The following is a 23,411-nucleotide window of genomic DNA, read 5'->3' as shown; positions in this document are numbered from 1 at the left end:
GGATAATTAGAGCATAAGACAGTAATTGAGTACCAAAGTCTACAGAAACTTGGAGCTTCTGGTTAGACACCGTGCTGTGAACACGTGTTATCTCCGTGCCTGCGCAAAATCCCAAAGAGCGAGAGTGGAACAACTGTCGACAAGAGATGTCGGCACAGTTATGGAGCTAGAAAGTCAATGAATGACATAAGCAAAGAGGGAAAGATTGAAACTTAGCCCAGAGGGGAGATTTCAACTGGGGCAAGTGGGGAGAGGCCTGGTGCTGGGGGCTGTAGGGACCGGCTGAAGGAAGAGATGGCTAAAACAGTGAAGAGGACGGTGGGTTGACATGGTAAAGAGTGAAATTTCATTTTCCCCTCCCCTTCTCTCTGCCAGGACACCAACCCTCAATGACACTGAAGAGGACAGGAGGTGCTGTGCCAACCTGGAAGATCTCTCGTCCCTTTCCCTGTATGTGGAGGTGGGGTGCAACAGAGGCGGCAACTCCTTCAGCTCTTTCTAGCTGTTTCTCCTGGTACTTAAAGCCATCTCTCTAAATAAGATGCTCCTATGGCCATTCGATATTTTTTTCTCAATATACACAGATCTATCGATTTACTACAAACGATGAGGATTGAACTCTTCAACATTCTTCACAATAGGTAACGTCTAAAGTGCGAAGTCTAGAATTGCACTCTGAACCTACCTTTCAAAACCATCCTGTGTCAGGTGTCAGAGGAAACCATTGAAATAGATGGAAAAAGAGCTGCACTTAGGAATGGGGGATGGATCAAGGAACTGCCCATTTTCTAAATAAGCTTTACCATACTATTTGGTTTTTCCTTTTCATTTGATCAATTTTTATTGTGTCTCTGTGTCAGGCACTGTACATTCACAGTGATGAATGGCTTGGACACTTTCTTCCTTCATGGAGCCTACAGCCAGTGGATGAGTAGGCCAGGGACAGGGAATAGTGACCTCAAGCATTTGAACCATTTGCACCTGACCATTCATTGCATACTCCGCTCCTCTAGTTAGTTCTAGGGCAGGGGTCAACGAACTATGGTCCACACGCTGCTTTTGTCTTGCTCCAAGCTAAGACTGGGCCTGTTTTTGTTTGTTTTTCATTTTTAAAGGGTTAGAAAGAGAGAGGGGAGAGAAGGGTGAGACAGTAGTAGTGGCGGCATAGATAATATATTCTGTAAAACCTAAAATGTTATCGTCTGCTTCTTTACCGGAAAAGGTTGCTGACTCTTGTTCTAGGGGCTTACCAGACCTCTCTCGAGCACTATTAATTATTTCCCCCACACAGAGCAAATTAGATCTATTTTCAACCTTTTAATAGATTGCAAGTTTATTCAATCATGCCAGATAAGAAGGTCAAATGTCCCACTTAGAAAGGCCCCATTGTGTAACAGAGATGCCACAGTTCCTGTCATCACAGGGAGTCGGAACAGAAAAACTAGAATCCTTGGCACTCACTCATTTGTCTCCCACTCATGGGAGAAGACACTGTTTGACTTTTAAAACTAGGAACATGCATTACATTGATGAAAAGGAAATGAATAGCTAAAACCAATAATAGTCGTTACTCCCTACATTTGAAAGGTGGTCGAGGAGAACTTTTTGCCTTTCCTATTATGTTTTAAATTTCTATAATAAAAGCTTATTCTGCCACAATTTGTATAATAAAAAGTAAGCAACATAAAATATACATATTAAAATGAAATAACCGAAGTAGAATCAAGACTTCGGATTCCAAAGCACTACGCAATAATATAAATAATTGGGAAGCGTCTGGATTTCTTAGGTAGAACTATAATTGCTAATTATATAAGCCACTCATTACCACAGGCGGGGCACTGTGCTATGGGTTTTAGACAACCTCACTTAATCTTCCCAAGCGCATGAAGCAGGTACTACTATTAGCTCCATTTTATAGATGTGGAAACTGAAGCTTGGGGACGTTAAGGCACTTGCCCCAGGTTACATGGCTAGTAGGTATCAAAGCTGAGATGTGAACCAAACCTCTCTGTCTCTAGAACTCAAGAGCTTGACATTGTGTTCAGAAAGAAGATGCTTTCCTTTTGCAAGCCCACAATTATACAGTTATATTGGAAGAAGATAACTTTGAAATTCACCAGAGTAGTCATTTTCGAAAGGGGGAAATACATCCCAATCCCTGTGGCTCTGGCAGTGAGGAGGGGCAGAGAGGGGTCCTGAGGAGCAGAGGCCCCCTGCCCTCATGATGGAGCCATGGTACGAAGTGACCTGTGGTCAAAGTGTGACCCATGAAGCCAGTGGGGTCATCTATACCCCAAGGAGCACCAGGTCTCCCCTCCCCTCCCCAGCCTCCCCCCCAGCATCCCAACCTGCTTAGGTGACCGCAGTCTCTTCCATCTTGTGTTCCCAGCCTTGCCCTCTTCACCCTGCCCAGGTCCTTACTAATTTCCCGTGTTGGTGAGTTGCCCAGCACATCTTTGGCACGTACATGCCAGGGGTCCTTCCAAGGTGATAGGTTCTAAATGACAGAGATTTATTCTGAAGAGCACCTAGCTCATGCCTGCCACCTGCGGAAAGATGCTCAGTAAATGAACGACAGACAGAATGCTAACGAGCTGCTCCAATGCCAAGTCCAAGGAGGGCTCCATGACACATCGGTGCACCCTCCCTGATGAAGCTGCCAATTAGAGGCAGACTACTGCAGTGAGAGTGCCTTTAAAGTAATAACAGTAATAATGAATAATAATAATAAAGACATGGGTGAGGCCAAGTAAAATGGGTAATTAAAGTCAGGAACCTGTGTATGCAACTTGAGTATTCACATAGCCAGAAACACCTTATATGTGAAAAATAGGGAGAATAAACCATTTAAACCATTTAAAAATAGTCAGTGGGGTGTGCTTCCTATCCAATAGTACCATCCCATCATATAAGGGGAAAATACATCCCCTTATATTAGCAATTATAGTTCTACTTATTTGACAGTGCTTCCCATCAAACAGTACGATGCTCAGGGTGACATTTTTCCAAGAGCAGTGTGCATCCACTTCACCTTCTAACTCTAAACCACATCAATGTACAGGTCAGCAGGAGGCATGGCTCCCATTCCATCATAAAGGGGAGTAATTCTGGGCCTGGGGAGTTTCTATTCCCTTAAGATCTTCAAGGAAGCCTGGTGTGGGGAACCTGTGAATGCTGGCTGTGGGGGGAGGGAGACTCGACAGGCACTCACTCTCAAGGCCTGTTCTTTTTTTATAATATATTTTTATTGATTTCAGAGAGGAAGGGAGACGGAGGAGGCATAGAAACATCAAGGGTGAAAGAGAATCATTGTTAGGCTGCCTCCTGCACACCTCCTACTGGGGATTGAGCCTGCAACCCGGGCATGTGCTCTGACCAGGAATTGAACCGTGACCTCCTGGTTCATAGGTCAGCGCTCAACCACTGGTGGGGCAAGGCCTGTTCTGCTGTTAACTGGTTTATGCCAACCCGATGCTCAGTGGTCCTCAGGCATGTCCCTGCCATGCTATGCTCTAATTGACCCACTGGTCACTGACCTTGGCAGAGCTCATTGGCAGTGGCAGCTGTAACTGCTGTTAAAGCAGAAAAACCTGTCCAGCCTTCCACTCTCACATGAAACCTAAAAAGTGCTCATCAGCACATTGCGCTCCCCCTCCCCCTTTTTAGAAATGAATGGCCTTTAGAGACAAGTTTTGTTAAATTCCCATATTCTGAATGAATACCCTACCTACCACTCCAACCTCTGAAGTATGTCAGTGATGGAGAAGTACATGTCAGCAGTTAGATTTTACTATAAAATAGAGGGCTGGTATCTCATATGCCCTAACGAAGTGTATGTAAAGACTCACTCTAAGCATATCCTTTAGAGCAGAAGGTAGTAGATCTCTGAGTCTAAGTCTGACACCAACAGCCATCTAACTAACCAGCTCATGCCTTCAAGGCGCGGCCGGAGAGGGACCGGAGGATGGGCTCTCGTTAAAGAGGGCAAGCTTATTCATTATATACCCTTTCAAAATATCCATCTACTAAAAGAAGGTAAGTAAAATACTTTGTCAATATTCCCTATGGAGAGTACTTTTAAAACAATGCAGAGGATTGTTTGAAACGCGTGTGTTTCAAACATAAGGGGCGCCTGGACAATTTGCCAACTTCCAATTTCATTATGACTGAGATTCAAGTCAACTGGGGAGTGTTCCAGGGATGCACTTCCTGTAGGTTCCAGCTGGCAGCAAATGGAAAGGTTTCAAATGCCTTAACTATATTCCATGGAGGGGAAAAAGGGAGAGCAGTAAAAAGCAGAGAAAAGAAATAAAATTTCTTGTCTTTCCACTTTGATCTCTCTCTCTATAGACATAGATAGATATAGATGATATAGATATAGATATATAGATATATAGATATAGATATAGATATAGTATAGGTATAGGTATAGGTATAGGTATAGATATAGACATAGATATAGATATAGGTATATAGGTGGATAGATGGATAGATGGGTAGATGGGTAGATGGGTAGATAGATACATACATAGATAGATATAGATAGATATAGATAGATGTATGACTTGTTCTGCTTACTTATAATCTCTCTGTAGGATTTTCTAAAACCTTCCCTATCTTTCTTAGAAATGAAAACTAAAACCCATTCCTTTTATAGTATAAGGAAAACAGAGGGTTTCAAATTTATTCAAATAGACATACAGACATCATTAGATATTCTAATTTTATCTCTAAGACCCCTTTCAGTTAGAAAAAGTCCTTGAATCACAGTTTCCAATCTCAAACTACCAGTAAGTAATATATTATTGCTAATTAACACGCACCGGGCTACCATTACAATTCAGATTCTGTCTTCCAGGACAGCACAGAGTGTGTCCAGGAACCCGGAGGCCTTGTGTGAATATCAGATGATGTTACACCTGGAAAGGACAAGGGAGGGAGAAGTCGGGGCAGAGTTCTCGGCTCTCTGCCCACACAGGGCCTGTTGTCAGCTTTAAATTTTATGATTCTGATGTTTGTCAACTTTTGTCTTCCCAGTACATGATGGAGGCAGATCAATAAATACGAAAGCACATTTCTAGATTTTTCAATCCACATCCTTTTTTTAAAATAATTTCCATTTCAGGAGAAACTTTTATGGCACAAGAAGCCACCATGAATTATTCATCAGCTGCAGAGTGTGCCAAGCCCCAGCTCCTGTGCCTCTCAACATGTGTGTGCATGTGCCGTGCAGCGCACTCGGGCTCCAGCCCTACCAGTCCCGGGTGGGGAAGCAGAGCTGGGCTCCGTCCTGGCGAACTGAGAAGAGTAGGCACTCAGAAGTGAGGGCGGGAACATACAAAGCCTGTCTGCCTTACGTGGAATTACCCACCCGCTTACTTTGCAGAAACCAAAATAAGTTACAATCTCTTCTCTCAAGGGGCCTCATATCAAAAGAAACAGCACGAAAAGGCACAGTGTGCTGGTTTTGATGGAACAGCCAGCAAGATTGCACTGGGCTGCCTCTGAGGCCGGGTGTTGCCTGCGGTCCCTGGGGATCTGAGCAGGAGGTTCTGGGCCATGCCTGCAGCCAGCCAGCCTCAGCAGGGAATGAACTTGCCCGTCAAAGACAACTGTAGGGGAAGCCTTCCGGGGGCAGCGTCCAAGTCCATACAAAGCACCCAGTGTGGATGAAAGAATTCATTGCAAAGCTGTGTTAACACAGGTACTGTCATGGGAATGGGGGCAGTAAGAAAAAGAGCAGGTGAGCAGAAATACTGGTAGAATCAGAGGGGTTTCCCCACAGTCACCGAAGGCTCTTTTTAAAGTGCTCCAACAGACCACGCCGCCTAAATGTAACTAACACAGCCCAACTCCTGCTACAAAACAGACATGTCAATTTTAAATTCCCATTATATTCATATCTGTAAATATGTTGACTTATAAGATATGCATTTTATACAAATATGTATCGTGCACATACATAGATCAGAGTGTTACCATATTATAATAAGCGAAGAATCATTTTAACCATAGACAAGCCCCAGCATCCCTCCCCATCTTGAAAGACATGGTCTATGTCAGACAGGACATATGCGAGTTACAAAATGGACCGTCAAACCTTGGTCGTCCCCGACAGCAGGCTCGGGGTCCATGAGCTGAGCCGCGTCCCCGGGCACAGGCGTGCACAGCCCTGGGACCTCAGGGTTCTTCACCAGGAGCTGGCGCACAGGACAGAGTCCACTCCTCAAGGGAGAGGCTTGGTGGGGCCCTGGCTTGCCTCCCAGGAGTTTGTGGGCTGAGCTGGGCTCCAGCGAGGGGTGTGCCACCCAGAGGGTGTGCCACAGTGTAGCTCAGGAAGAATGAGGAGTTTCCTGCATGATGCTAGCTAGCTCCTTCTTCATGTACGGGACCCACAAACCCTTATTCTCTGCCCCGCTCCGCCTCCTCCCTATTCTACAGACCGCAGCAGCTGCTGACACACCTGTAAGAAACTGTCCGGCCTGGAGGCTGCTGTCAGCATGCACCTCGGATTCTCCTCCACTCTGCACAATCGGGGGTCCAGATTTTGGTCCCTGTCATCCCACAATGACGCAAACACACGAGACAAAGAAAGAAAAGGATGGGTTTCCCCATGCCTCCTGCCTCCTCTTTTCGTTTAATGAATTACCATCTCTCCAGATGGGCTTTTTATTATTATTTTTTTTAAATACTGGGATTTAACAAAAATGCTGTGAACAGGGAGTTGCCTTTTACTACCACCCTGAGTGTCCAGCGTGGCTTCAGATGTTGTTCCAGAACGAAATGCTGGTGAGACAAGGCCTGGGCGCTGAGTCCTTTCACAGGAGGCCCAGGCTGTCTGCAAACAATGACCTCATCCGGAAAGGCTCAGGAAAGAGGCATTTTTTCCCCTGGCCAGCAATGCCCCGCCGCGGGGTTGGATTCCCCGCCACCCACAGTCCAAAGTTTCTCCCTGTGATTTCTGAACACTGGAGCTTTGCAAACTGGAAATGCTGTAAAGACACAGTTTAAATGGGAAAAGACACTTAGGTCAAAACATTTCCAGCCTCAGAGACGGGTATGGGCTAAGAGGTAGACGGAAACTGGCATCATTGTTTTCAGTGCGATCATGTCATTCCTGCAATAAAGACATAAATCGCAGCTCCCCCAGTCGCCCCACTGACAGACTATGCAGTCACATGGTTTAGATGTAAAGTTTGAGTGACGGAACGTTCCCAGCTTACTCTCTTCCTGTCTGGGTGGTTTTTTTGGTGTTTTATTTTGAAACGGCTCTGGGGAGAGCCCGACTCATGGCTCTCCGCCTCCCCGCTCCAGGCCAGGCCACTGCCTGGAAGTTTCTGCCCCTGATAAGGTCCTCCTGACTTGGCTGAAGCGCCAGGCGCCAGATGAAGGCGCACGACTGGAGGACTCATTGATAACATGTTTGGCATTGCAGAGCTGTCACAGGCTGGCGGCTGCCAAAGGCCCGCTGCATTTATTGAAATCTGATTGCGCCTGATGCTTAGCATTTGCCTGACAGTAAGTCCCTGCTTTAGCCCCAGTGTTTTTTGTTCGTGTCTCGGGATTCTTACCATAAGGAGGGAACGGAAGTCTTGATAGTTGCGTTTTTTTTGTTGTTGTTGTTTTTTTTATCCCCTGAGCCTTCATTCTGGACATAAGGGATGCCAGTTTTTCCTGCTCCCTTGAAATCTGATTATCATTCAGACCTGACTTGAAATGAAAGGGGGAAGAAGAACCCACACATAGTGCTGTAGCTATTTTCTGGGGCTAATACAGAATTCTAGTTTAAAAGCAACTTGCACCAGTCCCTGGCTTCTTCCAAGGCAGGGCGGCCCGTGAGGGAAGGCGGGGGGGGGGGGGGGGGGGAGGGGGTGTGGTGCGAGGGGCAATCCAATATTGAAACTGACGTTTTGAACAGTTAGCCAATAAAGGAGTTCCTTCCTAGTCACGGTCCCCCAAATTTGACTTATTGGTTGAGCCAGAGATAGTTAGATTGGCAATGTATTAGATTCCAGAAACCAACCGCTTCAACACACAGTTGAAAACACACAACTATTTCCTAATCAAATGGCAATGATACCCCTCCAATGTCATTTGCAAATCAGAGATACTGCTCTGTGTTCTTCACCTGAGGCAACTCAGTCATCTTAGGAGCCTGGAGAAGTCCTTACACCACCATGCACCCCGGAAAGCAACTGTCAGCCAGAACGCTTAACACATAAGAAATGCTGCAAAGTGCATAGGCACCGGTACTTGAGAAATGCTTGATTAAACACCATTAAACAGGTTTCTTAACTGTGGTCTTCTCAGAGACATGACTATGCATGTGCCCTGTAACTTTAAAAGAATAAGGTCAGAAGCACTTTCCAAATTTATTTGACCAGCAAGCCCCCGCCCCCAGCACAAATATTAACTTCCCACAAAGCGGAGTTTGGAAAACATTGCTCCAGGGAAGGAGAGAGCAAGAAGGGATGTTAGAGATCATTTATTTCACAGCATCGAAGAGGAGAAATCTTAAAGCCAGAGCAGTTTAGGGAACATCGAGTAAGGGTCTGCGTTCTTCTTTCTTTCCTTATTGTATAGGACCGTTTAAGAAATTTCGTTTTCCTCTTTCCCAATGGAATCATTTCTCTTACGGAATTCAATTTGCTTGAAGTTGCTGTCTCTTTGGCTTAGTTTAAAGGCCACACAGAATGTCTGAGGAGGACAATTCTGCCTGGCAACATTTGGGTCTGCTATTTGGATGGGCGTGATAGGCCAGTGCGCCTGGCTCTGTTTGGGGTGCGGTCCCCGTGAGGGTACCACGCCCCAATAACATAGATGCCACACGTTCTCAGGCACACAGCACGTCTGACAACATGTTCTGTTGAAAGGCCGGCCTAGGTCTGCTTTGCGATGACAGAATAGGACACGGGGCCTGGCCTGATGCAATTTATGACAAGGCTGGGAGGGAGAAGAGCAGCTCTCAGTAACAAAACATGCGCAGGGCCCCGCCCTCATCTTTTAAACTAAGCAGAAGGGACAGACATGTCAAGCAAATTGAATTCCCTGAGAAAAACGATTCCACTGGGAAAGAGGAAAACTAAGTTTCTTAAAAGGTCCTATTCAATAAGGAAGAGGAACCTAGACCCAACGAGAAAGACACAGGGAAAAGGTCAGGTACTGATCTGTCATTTCCCTGAACCTGTGTTCCGATGACATTGCCCGTGATAACGATACGGGGGAACGCGTGGTGGTCCCCTGGGCAGGATGGCTCCCGGGTTCTTGTTCAGGGGAGTCGAAGAATGAAACCACGGACAAAAGGTGGTAAAAGGTGGAAATTTGTTGAGAAACAAGCACAGAGTCCCACGTGGGGAGGGGGAAAGAGTCACCCTGGGTCCCTTTTCTCTACCGTTTCTAAAGGCTGCAGAGCTTTGTGCCTTGACATCCCCTCTGATTGGTCACTGTCACCTCTGATTTGGTCACTATAGCAACATCAGAGCTCCCTCCTTCTTCTCCCTTATTGTTTCCTTATTCCCTCTGGGCTTTCCTCTCCCCTCTCTGAATGGGGGGCTTCCTTCTCTTTATTCTGGAAATGTATATTTTCTGCAGCTCCCAGCTCCTTTTTTCTATGGAAATGCACCCTTTGCAGCTCTGTAGCCCTGTGCTTTTTCCATGGACCCCTCCATTCCTAAAATTTCCTAAACTTGCCTGTTACACCCCTAAAAACGCCTTTCAACAAATAACGTTGAAGAAATGGGGCGCAGATAAAAGGAAAAGAAGGGTCTCTTTCGTGAGGCTTTGCACAACCAAAGCAAAGGGCTTCAAATTTCAGTCTGGGAAGTCAACAGCTTATTGGGGTGCCAGGCTCTTTGGCAAACCAGAACTTCCAGATTTTTGTTGCCCTCACTTGTGACAACTGGTGCTTATCAGCATATCTCAGCTACCATCCTACACAACATTCTCCCCACACACCTGTGAAGTTCTCCTACTTACAGTCTCTGATGTCAATGTGTTGAGAACTGGGCTGGATTAGCGAAAATCTTGCCCTGCTAGTACCCGTGTCACGAAGTCAAAGACGGGTTTTAGAAGCTGTGCCTCCCTCCTCTGTCCCTGAGGGCAGCAGGGGAAGAATCAGAACTGGTTGTCTAAAGATTCTGTATTAGTTTTCCAGGGCTGCTATGACAAAACACCCCAGAGTGGGCAGCTTCAACAACAGAAACCTATTTCCTCACAGCTCTGGAGGCTAGAAGTCCAAGCTCAAGGTGCCAGCAGATTGGGCTTCTGAGGCCTCTCTCCATGGCTTGCAGACGGCCACCTTCTCGCTGTGTCCTCAGGGTCATCCCTCTGTCGGTGCAGGTGCCTGGTACCTCTCTCTCTTCCTCCATGTCCAATTACTCTCTTCTTATAAGGACACAGTCATCTTAGATTAGGACCTGCCCTAACAACCCCATTTTAACTCAATTACTTCTTTTAAGGTCCTATCTCCAAATACAGTCATGTTCTGAGGTCCAAGGTGGGTAGGGCTTCAACATAAGAATTTTGGGAGGACATAATTCATCCATACAGATGCCGGTGGGTCTTTTTACCCACAACCACCAAGTCCTAGGGCTGTGCTGAGGTCTCCTCGCCCAGTCTGGGTTCAGTAAGAACAAGAATTCACAATAATCTGAATCTCTCGGACCCGAGACTCGGAGCATGCTGAAGGGGGGAGGGAGAGCACAGAGTTCCAGGTCAGGCCTTCCCTTTTCTGGTGGATGGGGTCAGAGAGAAACAATTCTTGGCCTCACGAGACACCCACACAGCCTAGCTTCTGCCCCGCCCCCACCCATCACGAGCTTATGTAAGGTCACTTTGAGGTGGATTTTTAAAACATTTAAGTGGCACTTATAAAACCCTCTGAGTCAGATATGCACAGCTACTAAAAAGTATGAACTGGAGTGAGAGCTGGAATCTGGCAGCCCCCAGGCCTCTCGTGTCCGGGCCAAGGCTCCTGACTGTGAGGTGACGGGTCCTGGGAGCTGGCACTGGCCTCCAGACAGCTGTCCTGTGCAGCAGGCCAGCCAGGAGGTGAGCCAGCCCGGCCGGCCCACTCAGCCCGGGGCCGCAGCACCAGCAAATGTCAGCGAGGGGGAGGGGGAACCCGCACAGGGAGAGCGTGTCAGGCGGTGCTGGCTGCACACGAGGTGTGTGCAAACGGCCTCTGAGGGCGAATTAGACATTCTGGGCTCATGGGCGGCTAACCCAATTGGAGCAGAACAAGACCCAAGAGCGAGCAACATTTACCACTAAAGAGAAAACCTATGCGCATCCTTCAGTCTAATAAACCTCGTTAATTTGGATTGCCCTAATTTTCAATTTAGTAACTTAGCTATTCTTTACATCATCAATTAAAAAAATGTTTTTATTGTTTTTAGAGAGAGGAAGAGATAGAAACATCAGTAATGAGAATCATCTATCTGCTGCCTCCTGCACGCCCCCTACTGGAGATCAAGCCAGTAACATGGTCATGTGCCCTGACCAGGAATCAAACTGACTTCCTGGTTTATAGGTCAATACTCAACCACTGAGCCATCAATTTTAAATTTAGTTCTCAAAACTTTTTCATATGACTATAAAATTCCATAATCTTTCTTGGGGTTTTAAAAGATCATGGAGCCATTTCTTTGGTATACAGTAAGTGCTTTAAGGTAAAAATGGCTTGGATCAACATATTATTAAATGTATTGATGACTGTATTTTAGAGACCTCCTGCACATGCAGCACAAAACCAGCAAAGAAACAGAAGGGAAAATTAATTCCTCAAATAGAAATCTCCTTATCCATCCCTCTATTAATTCATTAACACAGATGAAAAAATACCAAGAATGACTAGACATTTAAGGAAAACAAACAGCACAAAATGGGACCAAGATGAAAATACAAGCCCATGATTCTAGAGAAAACAGATAATTCAGTCAGCAGAAAAAGATCTAAATAAAAATACAAATTTGGTTCATATTCTGTAACGTATTTGAGGACACATTGTATCCATGAAATAAAAATGGGGAAACATTAAAGAAGCAATAAGAAAAAAAAAAAGAGAGTTTGGGGAAATTACAAATGATTTTAGAAAGAAAAGAAATTTAACAAGTAGGCTACGAAGAAAATGTCAAGGAGCTCTTCAAGCAGGTAGAACAAAATTTAAAAGAGAGAAAATAGGAAAGAATTAAGAGAGATGGAGGAACAGAGACAGTAAACGGGAGAAGAGAATAAAAGAAAACGCCCCAGATCTGAAGAAGGACATAGGTTTTCATATCGGAAGGGCAAGCTAGATGCTGAATAGGATGAAGGAAAAAAGACAAACAGCCAGACATGTCCCAGTGGAATTTCACACCCCTGAAGATACGGAGACCTCCAAAGCGATCAGAGACCAATTCAGGACTCCAAGAAAGGAAAGGAACTCAAGCTGCATCAGACTTGGCAGCTACCGTGGATGTCAGGAGACCTTTAGGAAAACACGGCGTTGACTCTGGATGTCTATACCAGGTCAATGAAGCTTGTGGGCAAAATGAGACATTTTCAGACAGGCGAGATTCCATGGACCTCGCAAGCACCCTTCCTGAAACAAACAACACAAAACAAAAACACCTGTTATTTACAGACTGACTCAAACAGAAGGAAAAATTAATCATCAAACATAAAGCTACAGATACCAGGAAAATATAGAATTAGTTTAAGAATAAAACGGGGGCGGGAGGGGGAGGTGGAGGACGAGAATCCCAGAATGACAGCTATGTAACAGATTCAAAAACCAGTGAGTCCTAATTAGAGCATTGTCAGAGGGCTCTAAGAAAACATCTTCAGGAAATAGATTTCATTCAACAAGTTAGTATGACTAGGAGTGTGGAAGACCTTAGTGATGTTATTCATACATTCATTTGGCTTAGCCAAAACAGAATGAATTGGAATTAAAAGTTTCATGTAAATTTAAAAATCTGTGTAAGAAAATCATAGTGCAAATCTGAAACAAAATAAAAAGTAACATAATTTTGAGCAAAAAAAAAAAATTTTAAGGGTCCTTTCATGAAGATGCTTGATAATACTTGAGCGTTCTCTTCTAACAGGACAGATTCAGTGCATTCAGTGCACAAAATAATTCCTTTTCTACAGATGCAATCACTTAACAAAGAAAAATATACACATGGCCACTAAACACGTGAAACAGTTCTCACATAATGAACCCTCAAGAAAATGCACATTAAAATCACAATAAGATGCCATCTACCAAACAAAAATATGAAATGTTGGTGAGCGTGTGAAATAATCAGAATTCTAATACATTGCTAGTGAGACTATGACATGGTACAACTTTTTTGGAAAAAGGTAGGGCACCCTATATAATAAAAGCCTAATATGCCAATTGTCCCCTCGGGGGTCATTCAACCGGGAGACCGGGAGTTTGACTGCTCACTATGACGTGTGCCGACCACCAGGGGGCAGCACGGAACATGGCGGGTGCTGGAGACTCAGCACTGGCAGCAGGCAGCAGAGCAGGCGCTGCCGGCCCTGATAGGCCCGACGAGAGCAGGACCATGGCGGGATGGTGGAGCAGGTGAGTGGGAGGCGCCAGGCCAAGGCAGGTGTGAGCGGGGGCCAAGGTGCTGCCCAGGGTCCAGAGGTCAGCTGGGACCTGGCATCGCTGGCCAGGCCTAGGGACCACACCCGTGCCCAAATTTCATGCACCGGACCTCTAGTGTTATTATAAAGTTAAACATGTCCTTACCCTTTGACTTAGCAATTTCTCATCTAGATGTTTATCAAGAGAAATAAAAACACAAATCCACAAAAGACATTTCCATAAATGTTCAAAAGCAGCGTTACTCATATTAGCAAAAAATTATAAACAAGTCAAAGGTCCATCAATAGTATGAATAAGAAAATTGTGGTATAGCTATATAATGGACTACTATTCAGCAATGAAAAGGGCCAAATCACTTCTACATACAGCAACACAGATGAATCACACAGACCTTATGCTGAGCAATAGAAGTCTTACACAAAAGAGTTCATAATGTATGAATCCATTCATGTAAAATTCTAGAAGAAGCAAATCTAATTAGAACTGTGGCTGTCTGAGGGAAGAATTCAATGACAAGGGATACAAGAAAATATCTGGGATGTGGAAATGTTCAATATTGTGACAGAACTATATATTGCATAGATGTATTTATTTGTAAAAATTATATGGCCAAGATCTGTACCTTTCAATGTATGCCAATTATACCTTAAAAATAACTTAAAAAGACTAGAGCGAGTGGCAGTTTGGATAAAACAAGAATGGCAGAATATTGGTAATTGTTGAAAGTGGGTGATGGGTATGTGAGGTTCATTATACTGTTTTGTTAAGTTTTTATTGTAGAAATATTCAAACATATACAGAGCAAAAAATATACACTGAATTTTAACTTTGTACAACAGCAACATGATCAGATATTTAGAATTTTAGTATGTTTAGTTTAAAGATTCAGTTGTCTAATTATTATTATTCTTTCTTTTTGAATGAAGCTAAAAAGTAAGATTTCAGTCTTCTATTTTCAAGCATTTCCTAAATACCACAATGTAAGTGAGGGAAGGTTGTATTGCTAATAATAATTTAAAAAAAGATAAATTGCATATAATCATTAATATGCTATCTTTCTAAAACACTGGATTTTTAAAATACCATAGATATTCCAATGTGTTATGGACGAATTTTAGTTAAATGAGTGAAACTTTTGGATCTGGTAAAGCTGAACTTGAGAATAAGAGTTTACAGAATTTAAAAAGTTTTAATGAGAAGAATGATTTACTTGTATTTGAAGCTCAATTTATTATTTATTTTTAAAATATTTAACCAATGGTCTGTAATGACTATACTTTGAACAATATATAAAAATAAAAACACTTTAAAATGGCATAACACTCAATATCACTAGAAGTGTTCATATGAATAATAAGTCAACTCCACCAATGAAAATACAACCTTACTTACTAAGCATTCAGCAGTTCTCAGACCATTCATTCTAAAAAATGAAAATATTTAAACAATTAATTCACTTTTGGATTTTTAAAATAAAAATTATATCAGATATCACTACTGATTTTAAATGTGAAATTTGGGAGTATCCAAGATGAACTAATTCAGACACTCATAAACCCCAATAGGAAAATTCTATATATAATTTATGCTGAATAAAACTTACTAGTTATGAGACATAGAAAAGACTGAAATACTATGAGCTTTACAATCTTAGCAATAAATAAACTAAATAAAAATTATTTATGCTTCTTCAGCCTGGAATGCTTCATATCCCCCTCCCAGACATCCTCTCCACCCACTGATCATAACAATTTTATCACCTTCAACACTCAGCTCAAAGGCCACTTCTTCCCTAAAGCTGTCCCTTCTGATCCCAGTCCAAATTCATCACTTTACCGTTTGTGTCTAACCTCATTCATAGCACATTCACCTTATGGGATTGCTTACCTCTGTGTGTGTCTTTTAACAGGTCTATGTTTTTAGTAATGGTGGAAGAAGTGGTAGGTATTACTGTACCCATTTTACAGATGAGAAACCAAAGACTGAGAAAGATGAAATAGCTTCCCCTAAGGTCCCATACCTACAGTGGCAGCACCAGGGTCCCAGTACAAACCGTCTCTCCAGCCCATGCTCTTCAAGGCTGCAAGGATGCTGCCCTGAGAAACACCTAAGCAGGTCAGGGTTTAGTCATCTTCATTGCCCCCAAAGCACCAGGTCTGTACTTTATACCTCGCACACCCTAAAATGCTCTTTGAATTTGGTCTTAGTTTATAATATGTTCTGTGAGAAAAAGCTATTCAATTAAAACGGTTTATCAGGTTGTTCATTTGAACAGAGCTCAGAAGGTTCCCAGCCATGGGCGAGGGCCACCCCCTACTGGAGAATCAGTTTCTCACATGCAACTTCTTGCCTTCTCGCTAGCATGAGCTTGACTCCTATACTTACTAAATCTTTATCCCTGGGGAAAACTGTGGGTTTTCTTTTTAGAAATAGTATGAAAGCATATACTCACATGCCTAGAAATTCACACACACAAAAAAAGATACTAAACTTATGCTCTCAGGAAACAAACCACTTCTCATCGGTGTGGTTAGATCAGCAAAGACTGACTTTTGAATAATATGGATACTCTATGCCTGTGAGACCCTCTGCCTAAATCCAGGCTGCCACCTGCCACCTGAAATTTATGTGGCATTTCTCTGGTTTGGCTTTTCCAGTTACTTAGTGTTTTGAACAATCTCTCTCTTATTTTCTCTCTCTCTCTCTCTCTCTCTCTCTCTCTCTCTCTCTCTCTCTCTCACACACACACACACACACACACACACACACACACTCATAACATCTGCGAGGTGCCTTGGAGTTACAAGAGCTTAAGCCACATAAACTAAAAAAGTAATTATATAGTGCTTCTCAGGAGAATATTTTCATAAATGGGGATTATGAATAAATCGGCTTTGGCCAGCTAATAAACCAGAATTTAGGATGTACATTGCATATTGGCAGAGATTTCCTAAAGCCCCGTTTTAAGCTTCCCTTTCATTGGTTATGGCTCATTTTTCATGTCATTTTCGATAACGGGGTTCACAGGCAGAGCCTGCCTTTGGTAATTCTGAAGGGGGAGGGGGTTAACAAAATGGGCGGGGCAAATCAGTCTCTCCCTTCCTGAGTGGCTGGGGGTGGGGTGGAGTGTCCAGTGCCTTTTTTTCTGGCAAGCTTGGGAATGTGAAAGTACATTTGGTTACAGGCTATTTCTACAAAGAGAATCCGCAGATGGGTTCCAAGGATAAAGATTTAGTGGATTGTAGACTCCAAAAGGAGCCAGGCCCAATGACAGTGAATTCCGATTCTCAAAGACAAACTCATGAATAGTTCATCAGCTGAAGTGGAAAGCTGCTTGGTAATTCCTTTCATGTATACCCCTCTTAGGATCTTTCAAAGGCTTGGGTAGTTGTGCCAAAAATCTCCACGTTCACTGAGGTAGCTTAAACAATATGGTGCGGACGTAAGAAGAAAGTTTTAATTCTTCATGAGCATCAGGTCTAGTTCTTCAACTAAACATGTGCAGAATCAGCTCAAAGAAGGGGCTGAGAAGGATCTGTTCCATGCCAGCAATGCACTTCGTGTACCGTAACTTGGATGGATGGGTATTTGTGCTCATGCTCAAGCCTTCTAGGCAAGAGCACAGGAATTTGTTAAAATGCTAAAACAAAACAACAGGCAGAATAATCAGTTGACTGGAACCAACCAGTCTGAGCGGTGTTTTAAAGCAATTACTAAACTGTAATTTACTGACAAAGAGTTAAGATTAGGATACTAATCCAACAAGCAGACTTGCTGGACATCATCCTACATCTCAAAGTCAAATGTGGGAACCCATGAGGATCTTGCCATGGTCCAGGAGGGGACAGGTCCATGGTGGGCAGGATGCGTATTCGAAGGGTAAGGAAAGACCACGAATAGTGGAAACTGGAGGGAATGTCCTGAAAAACGTTGTTTGCAGAGGTTGAACCTGATGAATAAGGATGAAGGACAAGGGAACTGGAGAGGTTTTGGGGGTGAGCAAACACAGGAGACATAGCAAATGTAAGAAGTCGTTCATTCAACAAAATGGACTCAGAACCTTGATGAGAAAGGCTGTGCACCATGATGGCAAAAAAACAAAAGCAGTCTCTCTAATATTGAATGCCACACGGAAGCAGAAAAGGGCAAGAAAATACGAAAGTTATTTAAGATATAAATTTAATGTATGCAGGTAGCCTCAATACACAAAAATCGTAATGAAGAGTTTGAAATTGTACGAAATATCTTGTTTTCCAAGCAGAAGACTGCAGTGCAAAGACGGGCTGACGGGCTGTGAATCAAATTGTTTGATAATACATTTCATTGGGTTATTTCCCAAGACAAATAGCCAACAGGTCAGGTTTACCCTGAAACATCTAATACAAGACAGTCATCATCCTATATAATAAAAGCCTGATATGTTAAGTGTCCGGTCATCTGGTGACTGGTCGATTGTTCAACCAATCAAAGCATAATATGTTAATGATATGCTAAGGCCGCTCAACTGCTCACTATGACATGCACTGACCACCAGGGAGGCAGAGAGTCGACTGGTCAGCCAGTCACTATGATGTACACTGACCATCAGAAGGCAGACAGTTGACAGGTCAACCAGTCGCTATGACGTGCACTGATCACCAGGAGCAGACGCTCTGACCACTAGGTTAGCTTGCTCCTGGAGTCTGGCCAATCAGGACTGAGCAAGATGGGCCAGACATGCCCTGGAGCTCTCCCACAGTCCCTCCCCAGCTGGCCAACTTCCCGCATCCCTCCCCGACCCCGATCTTGCACCAGTGGGGTCCCTCGGCCTGGCCTGCGCCCTCTCGCAATCCGGGACCCCTCGGGGGATGTCAGAGAGCCAGTTTCAGCCTGATCCCGCAGGCCACTCCCCTCAGGAGGGCACCAGACACAAGGCTCATGGCTGGCAAGTGCTGCTGCAGCAGCACGAGCCTCTCCTGATCAGGACTGATTGGGCGAGAGCCCGCGGCAGGTGCAGTGGGGCAGGGATGAGTGGGAGCGGCAGGTAGGAGCTGCAGGCAGTGTTGGACTGCGGGTTTCGGCCTGATCCCCGCAGGCCACCCAGAGGGACCCCACCCATGCACGAATTCGTGCACCGGGCCTCTAGTGCTTACTGTAAAGGACTAGACTCATGTAACAAACACCAAGTCAAACTCAAATCTTCAAACCTGACTCTCAAGTCCAAGAATACTAGTACACTCCTTCTTGATGTCACTCTCAGAATCTGATTATCCATCAACCAGAATCTGTTGTATATCTAGATAAGGAGATAGGAAAACTAACTACTCAGAAGTAAGCACAGCAAAGTTCAAGGGCTTAGGACACCTTTGGGAGTTGAATCGATTCAGGTATAGGCCCTCTCTCAAGCACAGGCTTTAGGTGGTTTGTTTACCTGATGAATAAGGATGCAGGTAGCCTTTGTTTACAGGTGCAGTCTATCATCTAAGCTACATAAACAATATTGCATTAGCAGCAGCAGTACCAGCTTGGTCCTCAACCGAGTGTCTACATTCTGTGGGATACCCTTAGCCATAAATAAATCCTGAACTAGGAGCTATTCTCACAAACATCACTGGCAATGAGGGTACCATAGTTGACCCTAAGGAACGAGCCAATGCACATTCCAATATGGAAGCAAGAACAACAGGTTATTCCAAGCCCATTACCTAATTTTTTCCTGGACGAGTGTACCAAGCAGGGCTTGGTGTTGGAAGGAGGAGAGAGAACAATTTCTCTCTAGACACTGATGTGATGAAGCCCGAGGCTAAAGCCACCCCAGGCAACTGCTGAGTCATGATGGGAAGGAGTAGGGTTATAGGAGATAACCTTTGGGGGAAGTATTTTCCTAAGACAGAGGACTTGCTCTGTTGTTTGATTTGTGAGGTCCCCCCAGGGATTGTGTTATCCCTAACTCCCACTCACTGGGAAGAGAATGGCCTGCTACTCTGATTCATTATGGTTCAGAGTTTTGTTCAACTTAAAAAAATACAAATTAAAAAACCCTGCCCAGTTCTGTGGAAAAGCAAAACAGCCTCTCCCTTGACTTCCAGGAAGCCTGCAAGACATCATTAATATACTTTCTGGCATACAGAGTGGCGTATTAGAGACCAGCACTGTCAATAGAAATCTAATGGGCTCTAGCCGGTTTGGCTCAGTGGATAGAGCACAGGACTGAGTACTGAAGGGTCCTGGGTTCAATTCCGGTTGCAGGCTCGATCCCCAGCCCTGGTTGGGGCACATGCAACCAATCAATGTGTCTCTCTCATCATTGATGTTTCTATCTCTCTCCCTCTCCCTCTCCCTTCCTCTCTGAAATCAATACAAAAATATTTTTTTAAAAAAGAAATCTAATGGGAGCCACATATGTCACTTACATTTTCATAGTAACCACACTAAAAAAAGTAAAAGGAAACAGGTAAGATAAATTATAATAATTATCTTATTTAACCCAATATATCAAAATATTCTTTCACCAAGCGCTCAATAGCCAGTGGCCACCATGTGGACAGTGCAATTAGAGGCCATAACACCGCAGAGTTCTCCAGTTTGGGCCTGGGTTCTGTTCTGTTCCTAATGGCAGATTTACTAAGGTATGAACCCCACTGCCCTGGGCTTCCTGAATCCCAGTCATCGGAAACTAATTACAGAGTTTTCCGTGTTCTTCCAAAGCTACTTTGCTCATCGGGTTTTCAACGCCTGTTTTAGTAGCAGGTCTTTAATTGTCCCATGTGGAGATGCAGACAAAACGTGTACAGCTCACCAGTCTTGGTGAGGGGAAGCCTTATTAAAGCCTTCGCTGGCCACAAGGAAAACGGCATTTGAAAAGAAACCTCCTACGAGAAGGATGGCAGCGTGGCATGCTGCTGAGCTACCTCTAGAGAAAGTGATGCAGCGACTGCCACATTCATTCGGAAGCAGGCACCAGGCCAAGGCTGTCACGTGACACCAAAGCAGCTACACCCTCTGCAGTCATCACCAGACCTCTTCACCCATCACCAGAACAAACAAAAACAGCCCCTGTGATCCTGAAAGGGCTTCCTCCTGCCTGCCCAGTCCTCTCTCCAGACTCTGCCACAAACATGTTGCCATACATAAGGGCAAAGTGAGGGACCCCTTGCTTAGATCCCCAAACCGGAGCGAGCAGATAACTGGAAGCAATAGCAATACTCATGAAAATAAACGGTGAATTTCTGATTAAAGGTCATATGTTTATTAACTGCCTACTATTCTTCTGTGTTTTATGGCATCATTGTCACTTTAGAAATTTGACATTTCTTGTAACTTTTTGCTCTTCCTAAATAAATACTCACTGATAGGCCTAATTTTGTATTCATAAGTTTTCATTCTTTTGCCTAACATGGGATCCCCAAATTTTAAGTTTCAGGCTCATAAAGCTTACATCTCTCCCAAATTAATAACAATAACTGCACATACTACCATTCCCACATGTACATACATGCATGTACACACACACACACACACACACACACACACTTATTTGGGCAAGAAGAACTGTCATGTAACTAAAATCTATGACTCTAAAGTAAGTGGTTTACTCCGGTCAAGGATACCTCCAGGACCCCCCATCCACTCCTTTCACAGGTTCAACAGCCCAGAGGTAGAGTGACTCACTAGGGCTTTAGCAACTATCAGAATTGTTTTAAAATGCAATCCTGACAGAATACACACTTCGGCTTCCCAGAAAGAAATGCATGGGTCCATGTTTGCACACGGAGTGTTTGAATTCCATCCTCTCACTAAAAAAAGGTGAAGCTCTGGAACATTTGCTCATCCCTCACTCATTCCTTAAATTTCCAAAAACATTCTGATGTGTCCACTCACAGATGGCTTATGAGCTCATAGCTGTTTATATGTGAACTTGAAAAGGCCAGTCCACGATTGTGACACTATTCAGGATAGTCTTATGCCTGACTTTGTGCCCCAGGAGCCTGAACTCTATGCTGCGTCAGTGACCTTGACTTCTGCTTTGAGTTGGGTCCAGCCTATGGGGGGCCCTGATGGGAGATCTGAGAGTGAGGGTCTATAGTCCCTACATGGTGTCTGTCTGAGACTCTTGTTGTCACAAGAACAACAGTAACAAAAGCCATCTTATTTCTGCTTGTTTCAAGCAAGGCATTGTGTACTGCTGTCCAGCCTCCCAGTAGAAACTTGTTTTCGCTAGGGTTTTACATAATTTTCTTCTGCTTATTGGCTTGTTTGCAGTCATCCCACTTCAACTTACCATGAGCCCTTCTCTTGTATACGATGGCTTTTATAGGAACTGGGTATGTTCCCCGTCTTCCGATGTTCAGTTTCCATGGGGACAGTGATGAGACTGGGGAAGAAGCCAAGTGTAAAGGTTATGAGAGCCCCAAGTCTCACAGTCACACGGACCACGCTAGGACCAGAGTGGCCAGCCCTCATGCGAGACTTGCCTATCAGTCAGGGTCCAGGACGGAAACAGATGGAACATCCAACTGAATTATTTGAAAAGAATTTTAAAAAGAGGATATTTACAAAGGTGTGGTAAGGATTTATGTAAACCTACAAGGGACATGCACAGTGACGGTAGCCAGGGTGAAGAGCAGTTCCACTCTGGCCCGAAAGAAGCGAGGGGTGGAGTAGGTGCTGGATTGGAAGTGGGTAGCCCAACGGAGAGGCTACCTGATAGGAGCTGTGGCCTTTAAATAGGGGGACAGACCACCAATAGTGACCTGGAGGGGAAAGAGGGGACCTCCCACTCTCAGATCTCCTACCAGGGCCCCCCATAGGCTGGGCCCAACTCAAAGCAGGGGTCAAGGGCACTGATGCAGCATCGAGGTCAGGCTCCTGGAGCACAACAGAGTGGAGATGAAGGAACATATGGGAGATATTCAGTATATCCTTCAGATGAGAGAGAAAATGTTTTCATTACAAAGAGTATGAATGCTACAATTAAAAGCTATAATAGTTCCTTCGTAAGACCTACAAATGACAGTGTAGAGGTAAAGGAGGGTTTTTAAACTAACGTAAGTGCATAAGACAGGAAATTAAAAAACAAAAGGTCAGACTGACTGCACTTAACCAAGGCTGCTTTCTCTTGGCCGTGCTCCCCAAGGGCACACTGGCTTTCTCGGTTTGGTTTTCGCTTCGCGGTGACGGCACGGTGAGACACGCATGCTGGGTGGGCAGAAGCTTAGCAGATGACAGTTCTCACTCTGTCATCACTAGTGAAAAATGTTAGGGATATGTGGAACCACCTGGTGCAGGTGGGTCTGTGACTCGAGAATATTTGGGGCTTTTTAGGATAAGGTCGAATCTGCTCAATAACACTGTCAATGATTTTTTTTATAGGTGCTTCTTACCTATTACAAATCAAACTCCAAGGCAATGACTCGCCACCTTTCCCCAAGTTCCATCTAGTGATGAAATGCATGCCTTCTAGCCCAGCGATTTCCACGACATAACTGGATTTTGACACCGGAGTGAGGACTTCATAAGGATGAAGCTGAGCAGACAGCATCCTGGTATAAGGAGCTGCAAGGAGGAAGCCAGCTCCTACCGTGTGGGCCTCCTCAGATGGCAGAAGCGCCGGCGAGTTTCTGCTCTGGAACTAGTGCAGGCCAGAGGGGTGCCGGGACCCCGCTCAACCCCTTGCAATCGGTTATGTAGAAACAAGGGAGCCATGTCTCCAAGGGACAGTGGTTGTAAGCACACAATAATGAGATCCGGCAAATAACTACACAGCCCGGAGAAATGACATTTCAGTGAAGATCAAGGGGCGGGGCAAATAAAAAGCAGGGACTGCCGG

The 23,411-nt window shown here is 44.4% G+C and overlaps 1 protein-coding gene across 4 annotated transcripts in view; it reads right to left on the bottom strand.

The window, feature by feature from the left end:
- The window catches only part of ABLIM1 (actin binding LIM protein 1), a 251,352-nt gene that overhangs the window by 181,410 nt on the left and 46,531 nt on the right, over nt 1–23,411 (bottom strand). Inside the window, exon 1 of one of the 4 annotated variants that reach the window (XM_080687339.1) lies at nt 6,104–6,228. The exons of 1 other annotated variant lie outside the window; for it this stretch is intronic. In XM_080687339.1, coding sequence (XP_080543465.1) covers nt 6,104–6,137 — 34 coding nt within the window. In that variant the 5' untranslated portion in view covers nt 6,138–6,228. Of the gene's footprint in view, nt 1–6,103; nt 6,229–23,411 lie in introns of those variants that run through there. 2 more of the 4 variants (XM_080687337.1, XM_080687348.1) reach the window with 2 other exon arrangements.

This window comes from Plecotus auritus (assembly GCF_963455305.1).
Source record: "Plecotus auritus genome assembly, chromosome: 9".
Taxonomy (NCBI): Eukaryota; Metazoa; Chordata; class Mammalia; order Chiroptera; family Vespertilionidae; genus Plecotus; species Plecotus auritus.
This window is presented reverse-complemented; position numbering and strand designations above follow the sequence as displayed.